The sequence below is a fragment of the Dromiciops gliroides genome, chromosome 5, assembly GCF_019393635.1.
Source record: "Dromiciops gliroides isolate mDroGli1 chromosome 5, mDroGli1.pri, whole genome shotgun sequence".
In the NCBI taxonomy this organism is placed as follows: Eukaryota; Metazoa; Chordata; class Mammalia; order Microbiotheria; family Microbiotheriidae; genus Dromiciops; species Dromiciops gliroides.
In genome coordinates, this window is record NC_057865.1 from 22,796,973 (window position 1) to 22,810,300 (window position 13,328).

Sequence of the window (13,328 nt, forward strand, 5' to 3'; positions counted from 1 at the left end):
TCATAATTGGGTCACAGATTGAGAACTGGGTTTTTTTTGAGGCTGTCTATTCTGACCCCCTTATTTGACAGATGAGGAAACTGAGTCCTAAACAGGTACAGCCTGCTCTCTTTCCTGTAGCATTGATATTCTAGACCATCATTTGGTAAGAATTGATGGTCCTAATGAAGAGCCTGAGGGCCCTAGTGGCTCCTGCCATGATCTCTCTGTGAAGAGGAAGGGGCAGCCTCTGAACAAATCCATGATTGTTTTGATGGCTAACAGTGTGTCAAGGGAAAAGTGGGTCTATTGGTGGGGATGGTACAGGGAAGTTTAGTGATAAAACTCGGTCTTTTCTAATCCAATTCAGTAAGCATCCATTAAGCGCCTACTGTGTGCTGGGAAACAATAAAAAGAAAGGAAGCTCTTGCCCTCAGGAACTTACAGTCTAATGATGGGAGATGGTGCTCAAAAGAAGGCAGGGCTGGGGCACCAGGCAGCCCCTGATGTAGGGGCTTCTTGTTCCATGGAGTTGAAACCAGGCAGGGCAGCAGATACAAGGCACAGTGAGCTGAGTCCAGCCTCTGCCCTCTCTTTGGGGAGAGAAGACAACGGCACAGGACCCATCATCCCCAGCTCCACCCCCAACTGGCAAAGTCCCATTTACTTTTCAGATACAGGAAATATGCTTAAAATGGGTTGGCCGGGCAGCTAGGTAGCGCAGTAGATAAGCACCAGCCCTGGATTCAGGAGGACCTGAGTTCAAATCCGGCCTCAGACACTTGACACTTACTAGCTGTGTGACCCTGGGCAAGTCACTTAACCCTCATTGCCCCACCAAAAAAAAATGGGTTGGCAGGTGGGTTTGTAGGGGCTTTTGGAAAGTGAGTTTGCTAATGGTCAGAGGTATCTGAGGCAGCTCAGAGGTGCAGTGGATAGAACATTGGACTTGAAGTCAGGGAGGCCTCATAAGTGCCTCAGATCCTTATTAGCTGAGTGTCCTTGGGTAAGTCACTTAACCTTTCTCAGCCTCATTTTCCTCATCCATGAAATGGGAAGAAGACTAGAGCTCACCCTCCAGGGTTGTTGTGAGGATCAAATGAGATGATACATGGAGAGAGCTTTGAAGTCTGTAAAATGCCGTATAAACGCTGGTTGTGACTACTGTCATCCCTATCATTCTCTTTGCATGTTACAGCATAGATGAAACTAAAGCACTCAGCATGTTGCCTGGTACTTAGTAGATGCTCTATAAATGTTAGCTGCCGTTATCATCAATATCATTCCTTTCATTGTTATTATTACCATTAGATTGTGAGCTCCTTGAAGGCAGGGAATGTCTTCTGCCTCTTTTTGTATCCTCGGCTTAGCGCGGAGTGTCTGGTACATAGTAGGTGCTTAATAAGTGTTGATTGATTTAGAACCAAGTGATCATGGTACTGGCCTTGCTGTTTTGCTAAATCTGTGACCTTGGTCAATCCTTTACCTCTTTGGGACTCAGTTTCCCGAAATAAGTGGGTCAGACTGGATGGTCTCAAAGGCCTTGACCAAGTTCTTGATCCATATGACTCTTTTATAATCCTTGTGGATGCTAGTGACCTTATAGTCATTTCCATTCAACTCAATTTAATGAGCATCTATTTTGTGCCTAAGGCTAACCCTCAAGGAGATTGTGTTCTGGGGGGTGGGGTGGATAACAGGTTTGCAAATTAAATAAATTTACAATGGATGCAAGACAAATACTGAGGATTATTTCAGAGCTAATGACAGCTTGCTAGTCTTCATTAGCAAGCATTTATTGTGTTCCAGACACTGGGCATACAAAGACAAACTTGAAATAACGCAAGCCTCCAGTGAGTTTACATTCTATTTAGGGGTCACACTAGTCAGATGGCTACAGTATTTGTGATGGAAACCACTGCAGAAAAGAGAAATAGCTTTTTGTTGTTGTTACTGGAGATTTCATGGGGAGCAAGTGAGAAGGGCTGGAGTTGTAGTGTGACCCTTTCTAAGGACCAGGAGGCTGGAGGTTAGATGAAGAGCATCCTAGGGGGATTGCTTAAGGGTATATTGTCCCAACATCTTTCCCTCTCATTTAGGACCCTGAGCATTTAAAAAAAAAGTAAATAAAAGACACAAAGAATTCAGTGACTGGGAGGGGAAGGAACAAAGGCTGCCCCTCTCTTTTTGCTCCAGTTATAAAAAGCTTCCTAAAAGCAAATCTATTTATATACACACGCTTCCGTTTCTGCTCTTTGGATCGGAAAGGTTTTATTCCTTTTATACGGAGTTAAAGTGAATACAACTGTGCAGAATCAGAAGCTAGTTAGGGCTCACACGTGCTCCCAGAAAGCCTGGTGGGAGCACCCGGACCCCAGCATCGGGGGTCAGCTGGCCTCTGGGGCAGTGGGGTGGTTCCGGGGCCCACAAAGAGTGCCAAGCATTCCTCAGAAAGCTGTCGATGGAATCTTGGGCCGATGGCTGGAGGGAGACCTGCCTCCCTCTTCCTCAGGCCCTTTGGAATGCCTCGGATCGCCAGGAAGTCCGAGCAGCAGGAAGGGAGCCTTGGGAATGGGTCTGTTTTAAGTCAGAGAGGGGGAGTCAGAGGTTTGCTCCGGATGGTGGGAAAGAGGCAGAAGCAGCGCAGGGTCTTTTTATTTTTTTTTTATTTTTATTTTTTTATTTAGTGAGGCAATTAGGGTTAAGTGACTTGCCCAGGGTCACACAGCTAGTAAGTGTTAAGTGTCTGAGGCCGGATTTGAACTCAGGTACTCCTGACTCCAGGGCCGGTGCTCTATCCACTGCGCCATCTAGCTGCCCCAGCGCAGGGTCTTTTTAAAGGCAGATTTCATGTTCCCATCCAGAGCTGCTGCTGGGACAGAAGAGGCTTTGATTTATGGCTGTGCCTTGGGGTCAAGGGCCCAGGGACCTGCCTGCGGACTGCGTCTTTTGCCTCGTTTTTCAATAGGATCTTGCTCAGGAGCATAGATTCATAACTGTAGGGCCGGAAGGGACACCGTCTAACCCATCCCCCTCATTTTACAGAAAGGGAAACTGAGGTCCAGAGGGTCATAAGAACAGGGATTTAGTGCCAGAAGGGAGCTTAGGCCAAGAGAGATGAACGGATTTGCTCCAGATAATAAATAATCATTAGGACTCATGTTTGACCGAAACTGGGAATTAAAAATTTTTTTTTTTTTTTTGGCGGGGCAGTTGGGGTTAAGTGACTTGCCCAGGGTCACACAGCTAATAAGTATTAAGTGTCTGAGGCCGTATTTGAACTCAGGTCCTCCTGACTCCAGGGCCGGTGCTCTATCCACTGTACCGCCTAGCTGCCCCGGAATTATTTTTTAATGAAAGGATCAGACTCTCCTCACCTCCTTTTTCATCATTATTAAAACGTCCGCATTCTCCTCAGCGGGTAGTCCCTTCCGTGGTACAGATTTCAACCTCTTCCTGTCTGCCCATCCGTGCCCCACTGTAAGTCACCATAGGGAATCTCCACCCAAGATGGTGGAGGTGTAAATGTGGGCGGGGCTGTCCTTGGGTCATCCATCCCGGGGTGGAGGGGCTGATTTGCAAGTGGCCTCTCTTCCTCTCACCCCTTCCCGCGGCGCTGACTTTGGTGTCTGGTTGAATTCAGAGTCACGGCGGAAGTGAGGCACAAACCCACCAACACCCTCGTGTGCAAGGCCCAAGGAGAATGGAACGGGGTCTTGGAATTCACCTACAGCAACGGAGAAACCAAGCTGATCGACACAGCCACGCTGCCTGTCTACCCAAAGAAGGTCCGACCCATTCACAAACAAAATCCCATGGAGTCCAGGTGGGGATGAGCAGAGGAGCGTGCGCCTGTGAGTGTGTGCTAAGACAGACAGACAGACAGCTCTGGGGCTGGGAAGAGTTTTGGGCGTGATGTGACTTGTGGGAGGGCCCCTTCCGGAGCCCACGGAACCTCTGCCCCAGCCACAGAGGAACCTGGAGAAGAAGGCTGTGTGCCACGTCCGCCTTGTTCCTCGTTGTTCATTCCATAACAGCAACACTGATGATGAGTAATTAAGGATGACATATTTCTATAACACATTTGCAAAACATTTTACATCGATTATTTCCTTTGATCCTCACAACAATCCCATGACAATTTCCTAAATAATTTTTATTATTATCCCCATTTTATAGATGAGGACACTGAGGTTCATTGTGGTCAAACAGGCACACAGCTAAAAAATGTCCTAGGCTGGATTTGAATCCAGCTCTCCCTGGGCCCAAGCCAAGTTTCTCTCTGTCCATGCTGCCCTTCAGTCTCTTACAATCCTAGCTCTAGGGCTGGAAGGAACCTCGGAGGCCATTAAGTCTAACCCCCCCCACACACACACTTTACAGGTGAGGAAAACAAGGCCTAGGTAATGGCAATAACAATAATAGTAACAATAACAGCTATGCAAGTCAGAGGGTCTTAGGGTATGAGTGCTGGCCAGGAGGACCTGGGTTCAAATCCTGCCTCTGACCCATGCAGGCTTTGTGACCCTGGGCATGTCACTTAAGGTGCCAAAGTCTCCAAGTTCCAGAGAAGGCATTTCCTCGCGAGAAGTTCAATCCCTGGTTAAAATAGGCAGCATTTATATGGAGCATCAGAGTTTTAGGATCTCGCTTGATGGCTCTGAAACAGGTGGGGGGCTGTGCTAATTCCCATTTTACGGATGGGCTGACTGAGGCTCGGGTTCAGAGTGAAAGGGGCCCCCAGGATGGTCTAGTCTGACGAGGCCAGTCAGAGTCCTGGGCGTCTGGGGCGCGTCCCAGGGTGGGGGCCCAGTCGAATACAGCCCCTGTCCTCAGGTAGCCTGGGATCTTGTGGGAGGCCAGGCGGGGCGGTGGGAAGCGAGACCTGCCTCCTGGGCACAAGGACTCTCCGAGGAGGTCGAGGAGGCCGCTGCCAGTCTCCATTTCGGCGCAGGGGTGGATGGGAGGGAGCTGAGCCCGACGGGAGCCTTTGGTCTCATTCCTTCCTCCGAGGGTTCCCTGCCCGCAGGCAGTTCTCGCTGGGTCGGGCAGCAAACACGAGGATGTCCAGGCGCAGACACAACTTTTTCATAGTCATTTCGGGGGCAGGAGGGGAAGGCAGGGGAGGCGTCAGAGCCAGACGCGAGGAGGGCTTGGAGCCCCCAGAGGGGAGCGCAGCCGGCCCCGACCTGACTGTCCTGTGCCCCCCCTCCCCAGGAACCTCTGGCGGGAGGTCACCAACGCCATAAAGCTGCGTGACATGACCTCGGCCACGGAATTCAAGCGGAGCCTGGAGGACAAGCAGCGCAAGGAGGAACAGGAACGGGCTGCCCTCAAAACGGAGTGGCAGCCAAAGTATTTTAGGAAGGAGGTAATGGGGAGGGGGGCTCTCTGCTTTCCCCACCCCCGGCCCTGTCAAGGAGCCGCTGTGCCCATTTCACAGAGGGGGAAACTGAGGCTTTGCTGCAGGTGGGGGGTATCGGGTCTGGACGCTACAGGTTAGGAACGACTTTGTGAAACCTAATGGAGGGTGAGCAGGGGGGGGTCTTAGGAACTGAGAACTGTCCATTCAGAAGTTATTGAATCCAGCCCTGGACCTTACGGTGAGGAAGGAGGCCCAGTGAGGTGAATGACTGGCTCAAGGTCCTTTAGTTGCCTCCTCAGTGGCCAGAGTCAGGATTTGAACCTAGGACCAGACTCCAAATCCTTTTCTCTGCAGAGGGTCTGGAATCCTGTGCTGCAGCAGAATGAATTGGTGGTGGGGGGAGCAGGTGACAGCTTTATTCAGGCTTTTGAGTTAGTCCTGCTCCAAGTTGTTTAGAGGGACGGGCAGAAATTTAGGCTGCCCTTATTCAGGTGGAGCTGAAGGAGCACTTCTCACTTGGGGATGGGCTCATAGGATCCTCCCTTTTTCATAGAGCCTGAAGGGACCCCAGAAGCCTTTGGGTCCATCCCCCTCAATTTAGAGTGAGTGGAATGAGGCCCAGGAAATGACTTGTACAAAGTCACACATGCAGGATTGGAATCCACATCCTTGGGCTCCAGACTGGGTGGCAGAGCTGCTGAGGCCCTGGGCCCAGCAGGATCTTAGCTGGGTGTGCACCTGTTCCCTGCCCATCCCTGTGGCTCTGGAGTCTGTGGATGAATCTCTTGGGGTTTCCTCTTATGATCAGTGTATCTGTTAATAAGCATTTGTTGAGCACCGCCTGCATGCCAGGTACTGAGGACTGAGTCATCAAACAAGGAGACCATCCCTGTTGTCAGAAAGATAAGACACTGGAGTAGGCTGCCTTGATGAGTAGTGAGTTCCCCATCCCTGGAAGTATTCCAGCAGAGGCCATTCAGGCACAGGATCAAAGGAATCCCTGTTCAGGTGTGGGTCCTTCTGACTCACTCAGAGCTTCTGTGTCTCTGAAGGCAGCTGTGAAGAGACCCCTGAAGACTGGCCGTGGTGGCAGCTTTGGGGCGAGGCACTGCCCACCAGTGTGCCCAAAACAAAGCAGGGCGGTGTCTCCCTGGGCTGTAACCCCGCCCTTATAAAATGAAAACTCCTTGAGGGCAGAGCTGTTCATTTTAATCTGTCTCCTCAAGGCCTGGCAAACAGTAGACACTTAATAAATGCTTGTTTACTGGTTGACAGTCAGTTGGCCAGCAGTGGCAGGGCCAAGAGCAGAACCCAGAAGCCTCCTGAGGACGCATTGATAAAGCTCCCACTATGTGCCAGGCCTTGGGCATAGAGACAAAAAACAGTCCCTGCCTCAGAGGGGCTTACACTCTAATGGAAGTGTCCATTAGAAGGTTTCTCTCTCCAATCCTCAAAATGAAAGTCTCCATTTGACAGACAAAAATTTTATTAAGAACCCCATCGTGCGCCGCTAACGATAGTGGAGTTAGGGGACCTGGGTTTGAATTCTGGCTCTGCAATTTATTGCCCGTGTAATCTTGGAAAAGGCAGATCACTTCTTTGGGCCTCAGTTTCCTGATCTGTAAAACGGGGGTGGGATTGGACTAGAGGTCTTCAGAGGTCCTCTGAGCTCTGACTGTGACAGAAGCTGGCTGACCACTCGTCCTGGACAAGACTGGCCATTGAAGTCTCCCTCTCAGCTCTCTGGTCCCCTGGTTTTGATCCTGTGACATTAGTTCCTGGTTAGTCACCGGGGACCGTTCGATTCTGCTTGTTTCCCGACTTTCTCTTGCCTCCACACAGTTCTCCTTCAGCAACATCCCCTATAACGTGTCCCTTGTTCTCTTCTAGGGCGAAGGCTGGATGTATACAGAACCTCTGTTGAAAGTCCAATGATGAGGATAAAATGCAGTGTCCTCCCAAAATAGACCTGTCTTTTTATAGGCATTAAAACGGTGCCATATATGAGGTTCAGGTGGTATTGGCTAAGTCCTCTTAGGTATGCAGAGGGGGGAGGGGGCTGTGGGGTTTCTTCCCTTTTGTTTGATTTTTTTTTTTAAAGAAGAGAAGTCGTGTGGTGTGAGTGATGCCCCTCCCATCTATTTTGGGGTCCTCAGGAGCCAATTGGGATATACTCATGCATGTGTAGATGAGAGAGAGTGTGTGTGTGCTCGCGCGTGTGTGTGAGCTATTCATGGTTTATTTTCATACACACACATGCACCATGTATGGGTGTAGACTGGGCATTATTATTATTACACATGTAAATAGGATGTGTATGTATCGTCAATAACTAGCTTGATCATTACAAGTACTTTTTTATGAATGAGGGTCAAACTTCTCTATTTTTCATTTTGCTAAAAACTTTTTTGCACTTAAAATGGGATTTCTTTCCCAAATGACGGTGAATTGAGTCTGTCCCCCTGAATCATGTCACATCCATTTGGTCCACAGAGCATCTCATCCTTTTTTTGGGAGGGGTGTTGGAACTTGGGGCTGGGGCTGGTGGTGGTCTGTGGCTCCCGTATTTCCAAATTGCTCACTTCCTGCCATACTGAGTATGCAACACCCTCCCCTGCCCCTCACTGGTCTTGGCCATTGGGTTCCTGGGATGACCTTCAAAGACTGTTTTCCATGAGGTATGATCATTTGTCAGCCCGGTGGAAAGAAGGGTCCTTGAGTAATAAGCAAGGTCTGCTAGTGGAGGGAGGGACATGGGGGAAAGGGTGTGCCTAGGCCCTTTAGGATGAGGGTCAAGTGGGGGCCTCGAGCCCACTTCCTTTGCTGATGACTGCCATTCTCTACTGCTCGTTTGATTTTTTCCATTTTTCTCTTGATAGAGAGAAACTGAGTCTTACCTTTCTTAGATGCTGCTATTTTTACAGTGGAAACAACCATTTGGAAACAACTACTTTTGTGGTTTTTAAAAAAGGGCTTTCTAAGACACACACCAGTGGCCGAGGTTTTTTGTTTTAAAGGATTTGGGGTTTGGGGGGGAGGGAGGAGGGTAAAGGGGTCCTCGTGGGTGTTTTTTAAATGCACATTTCTAGTTCAAGCTGAACTCTGCCAGGAAACCACTGTGATTACAAATAAACAGAACTTGCAAACACACTAGCATTATTCAGCTTTCATTGTATTTCAGTCCTTTTCTCCCCAGAGGCGGCTTTATATACATAAGACATAACGGTAAATAAAAACGGAGTGTAGAACCAATTGCCGTTAAGGCCTCATTTATCTTTTGCTGGACTTTGCTGATATTTATGACCAGTGTGCACGCCTGCCTCCCCGCAGGACTAACTTCAGGCCCTTTCATTCGCTCCCCAAAGGCCAATTTGTCCTCATTTGTAGATGTTGAGACATTCATCTAACAAACCGATGGAGTCCCCTGGGTGCACACAGCACTGTACCAAGTGCCACTGCTTGTTAACCTTCCCTGGTCATGTTTTCAAACGGAGATTCATCCCCTTCATACCACGCATGCCAGGGCACCAAGTGACACCAAGGGCTGGAGTCAGGAAAGCAGGAATTCACATTTTGCTTCAGACACTGGTGAAGTCACTGTGGGCAAGTCACTGAACCTCTGCCTGCCTCAGTTTCCTTAGCTATAAAATGAGGCTTGTAACAGCACAAACCTCCCAGAGTTGTTTCAGGTTTCATATGAGGAAACTGCCAAGCACTTGGCACACAAGAAGTGCTCAATAAATGCTTATTCTCCCTCCCCCCCTCCCCTATGGTCCCCTTTTCTCTGACTGGCTGAAGTTCATTGGGTTGGCTGGGACAGTGGCATCCTTTCCCTTGCCCCTTGGAAAAATGATATTTTATTACAGGGCTTTCTTCCTAAAATACTTCAAGTAGAATCTGTTCTGAAAACAATGTACTTGATTTATTTGTTCTGATAAATTTTAAGGCCAGGGTTGTGCTGGAGCCAGCTCCTACAAGTTCCCCAGAGTGGATTGTTAAATTTTCAGTGTAGGTATTACCCACACAGCAGGAGCTGATTGTTATATTTTCAGGGTAAGTATTTATACCTCAGGAATCTGTGGCATCTGCTAACACTTGGTATATTGTTCTGTGGACTGGTTGGGCTTTAAGAACAGAGAAAATGTTAACAATGCAGATTAAACCTTCCCCCTCCCCAAACGGGCTAGGTGTATTTTTCTTGGAGAGCTGGTTGTTAAAAATTTACCAGCACACCGCAGCTGTTAGGTGGTTACCTTGTCCCAATGAAATGCAACCTTAGTTGTTTACACAGGCATAGGGACGGAAATGAGAGTCCCTGCCCTCAGGGAGTTGGCATTCTTTATACTGAGAGTACAGTATACCCCCTCACTCTCCTGGAAGCCACTAGACCACTCTCCCTCCTCACTCACACCATCGCCTGGGAACCACCAAGATACATCGACATTTCTTTCATGTACATGTTTTATTCATTCATCTGTGAATCTGTCCTTGATCCCTGAAGATTACAGGATCTTCAGGGCAGAGATTCTCTCATCTTTACCTTTGTATCTTCAGTGTTAAGAGTAGGCTGAGTTGGGGCAGCTAGGTGGCTCAGTGGATAAAGCACTGGCCCTGGATTCAGGAGGACCTGAGTTCAAATTTGACCTTAGACAGTTGCTAGCTGTGTGACCCTGGGCAAGTCACTTAACCCTCACTGACCCCCCCCCCCCAAAAAAAAAGTAGGCCGAGTGAATCTAATGTTGTAGTGGATTAAGGGTTAGGCCTGAGTTTATCAAATCCTGCCTCAGGCACCTAGTAGTTAGGGGACCCTGCCCCTCAGTTTCCTCCCAGAATGGTTTGGACCTTTAGGTGAGAATGTAGAGCACTTTGCAAACGTGAGCTGTCGTGGCTATTAATAGCTGACCTTTCACTCCCAGGAGCAGTGAGTTCGTGTTCAGGAACACAGTGGTCCTAGGACCTCCCACCCTCTGAGAGCTCAGTTAACCAAGGAAGTTGCCCTTGCTTCTCCTTATGTGAGGTTCCTGCAGCTCCAGGGCTGCCGGGGGTCTAAGGAGATGCCATCTTCTACCTGCAGTGACTGGATGGCTCCCTGGGACCAGCCCCCTTTGGTCCCCTACTGGGGAGGGGCAGCACATCTGCCTGGAGCACCTTTCTCCACAGGCAGGCATGCTGGTCGTGGGTTTCTCCTTTGGGTAGGAGGGGGGACAAGCTGACTTCATAACAGGCCGGAGCATCCAGAGCCAAATCTGACCCAAGTTTGTTTCTAGCCTCGAGGTATTTCCATAGCCGCTGCTTGCCTGGGAACAGGCCTGGTTGAACCCAAATAAGTGTCCGGAATATAAAGGGGCTGCAGGGAGTGAATCCCAGGAACGCTCAGAGGCTGGACGTGGTGGTGGTGGTGGGGGATAGTCATTCTCTGCCCTTGAGCCGCTGGGGCTGACTCGCGTCTCTGAGTTGGTGTCTGCACTCAGGAATGAGTGGTTCCCAGGACGGGGCACGGACTTCTGTGGGAGGAGCAGCAGGCTTGCCTCACCATCAAGGGGAGCCAGCACAGTTGCTGACATTAGTGGCCTCCCTCCCCACTTAGCTTTTGTCTTACATTTGGAGGAATTAGAAGCGACGGCACAACCAGGGGACTCTGGTAACAACAAGAGCTCCTTAGAGTGGGCACCGGGCTTTAGACTTCCTGCCACAGCCAAGCAATGGCCACTCACTGTGGATGGATTCAGGAGGATGCAAGGCCAGATTTGGGCCAAGAAAGACTCGGGTTCCAGTCTTCTCGCCTCTGACGCTCCCTTGCTCTCCCAGGGAAGACCTCGTCACCAGAGACTTGGCCACATCATCTTTTTCACAATGAAGATGCTATCTGGCGCTCTATGAAGGCCAGGCACTTCCTGAGACTGTCCATGAGACGTCTGATTCCTTGCTGATCCTCTCAGGACACTCTTGGTCACTCGTGTGGCAGAAGGAGCTGAAGGGTTGCTTGGACTTAGGGCCTCAGTACAGCTGAGAGCACCCCTGGGTCCTCCACTCCTGATCAGGGCGCTAGGTGGGCCCCAAGGACCTCTGCAGGAACCCCCTAATTGGCATCTAGTGATGTTCTTAAAACACAACTGACCCAAGCATCCCTCCTGACCATCCTCTGGCTCTTGCCCCTGGGATGGAGCACAGAAGCCTCTGGCGATCCAAGCCTCCTCAGCCTCAGGATCCATCAGTCCCCTTCGTGCACTTGGAGCCGTCCTCACAGGTCAGTCCATCTCTGGGGCCTCACCTCGGCCATCTGCCATCTTTAGGATACATCCCCTCCTCAATCGGCCACTGTCACCCCCAGTAGTATGTCAGCTCCTTGGGGGAGGGGGGGCATTTCCCTTTGGTCTTTACTACAGTGACAAGGGAGGTGCTTCGTGACAAACCAAGGCTGCTTGTCCCGAGCCCTCAGTCCTGTGCCTCCATCTGCATGTTGCCCCGCCCCCCGTCATGTTGTGCCAAGACTTTTCTCTGCTTGGCATGAAGAAGGCAGCATGGAGGATCTCCCCCAAACTCAGCGAAGGATAGATGGGGAGTTTGCTTAGTCACGACACGACAATGTGGAGATGAAGAGGAAGACCAGCCTTTATCTGCTTAGGCCGGGGCCTGATGTGGGTCTGGGTCTTCTGGGATAAGGAGCAGGGCAGGTCCCAAAAGACCTTGGTTGGCGTTTCCCCCCATCCCCTCCTATCTGCATGGGTATTCTTGCGCTCTGCACAATCAAATGAAGAGAATGTCCTCTCTCTGGCCTCCTCACCACTCCTCCATTGAATAATAAACACTGCTTGACCACTAGGCCATAACACATTGATGGCAGGGACACCCTGACTGCCTCTCGGGGAGCAGGCTGCTCAGATCTGCCTGGGAGCACTTCAGAACTGGCACTGACTGCGACACGCATTCACAGGGGTCAGAGTTGTCCTTTCTAGGTTTTGGTTTCCCTCATTTCTTCCGGTCCTTAGTGGGAGAAGCCGGAAGCCTGGGCCCACAGGTGGAGGAGACATTTCACCCTGGGCGGAAGCACCGCTCGCTCCTGCTTCGGAATCCCACTCAAGCTCATTGCTGCCTACATGGGGCTCCCGTCGCAGGACAAGGCAGCCCCAAATGCTGCCCCGATTTGGGGCCTTGCTCAGCATGAAGGCGGCTGTGCTGCCTTACCTGTATGTAGCAGACACCATGATTCCCACTTGGAAAGCTGCCAGGTCAGCAGAGGTGCCTCTGAGCTCCAGGGGCATTTCTGCCTAACTGGCAGCTCCCGAGCAGGGCCTCATGACTGCTCAGAGGTACCCCAGGGGCACCCCTTTGTCCTGAAGAAAGGATCCCAGGACAAACCATTCAGGCCTGGCCTCTTTTGCAGGTAGTGACGGGCTTGGCCACAGCCCAATGAACCGTGACACTGTGGTCCTTCATGAACGCTTCTAGGCCGGCTCAGAACGTTTAGCCACGCACGCTAATAGCACGTGGTAAGAAAGGCAGTCAGAAACAACCAGGTGCAGAGCCTACCTCGGATCCATGTTGGCCGGAGGGCCCTGGGCAGGTTAATTGAGCCTAGATGCCTCCTTTCACTCTCAAAGTCCAGGAGCTAAGTAGCAGGGGGTCACCAAGGGCAGAAGGAGCTTCCCACAATCGACATCAAAGTCCAGGACGTGAGGTACAAAACCAGCCTCCCCCCGGGGAGTGAATCATGGTCACTGCACTAGACAGGCCAGGATTCAAATCCCACTCTTACTGGCTATGTTAGCACAGCCTAGAGTAAAGCTGAGGAAGAAGTAACGATGCACGCTCCTGTGAGCTCATCCCGGGAGGAGGAAGGCCAACTGGAGACACCACAAAGCCTTCAGAACTGGCAAGCTAGAGTGGTCCACCAAGTCTGACTTTCCCTTCCTCTCACAATAGAATTCTGAACATTACTTTAGTTCCTTTTGAGCTTAAAAGAGGTACAGAAAAACACAGACAC

At 50.4% G+C, this 13,328-nt stretch overlaps 1 protein-coding gene across 2 annotated transcripts in view; it reads left to right on the plus strand.

The window, feature by feature from the left end:
* OSBPL10 (oxysterol binding protein like 10) overlaps positions 1 to 8,364 on the plus strand; it is a 233,233-nt gene extending 224,869 nt beyond the window's left edge. For both annotated transcript variants that reach the window (XM_043965396.1, XM_043965397.1), the window contains 3 exons: positions 3,623 to 3,805; positions 5,197 to 5,350; positions 7,235 to 8,364. In XM_043965396.1, coding sequence (XP_043821331.1) covers positions 3,623 to 3,805; positions 5,197 to 5,350; positions 7,235 to 7,279 — 382 coding nt within the window. In that variant the 3' untranslated portion in view covers positions 7,280 to 8,364. The remainder of the gene's footprint in view (positions 1 to 3,622; positions 3,806 to 5,196; positions 5,351 to 7,234) is intronic.
* The last annotated feature ends 4,964 nt before the right edge of the window (positions 8,365 to 13,328 follow it).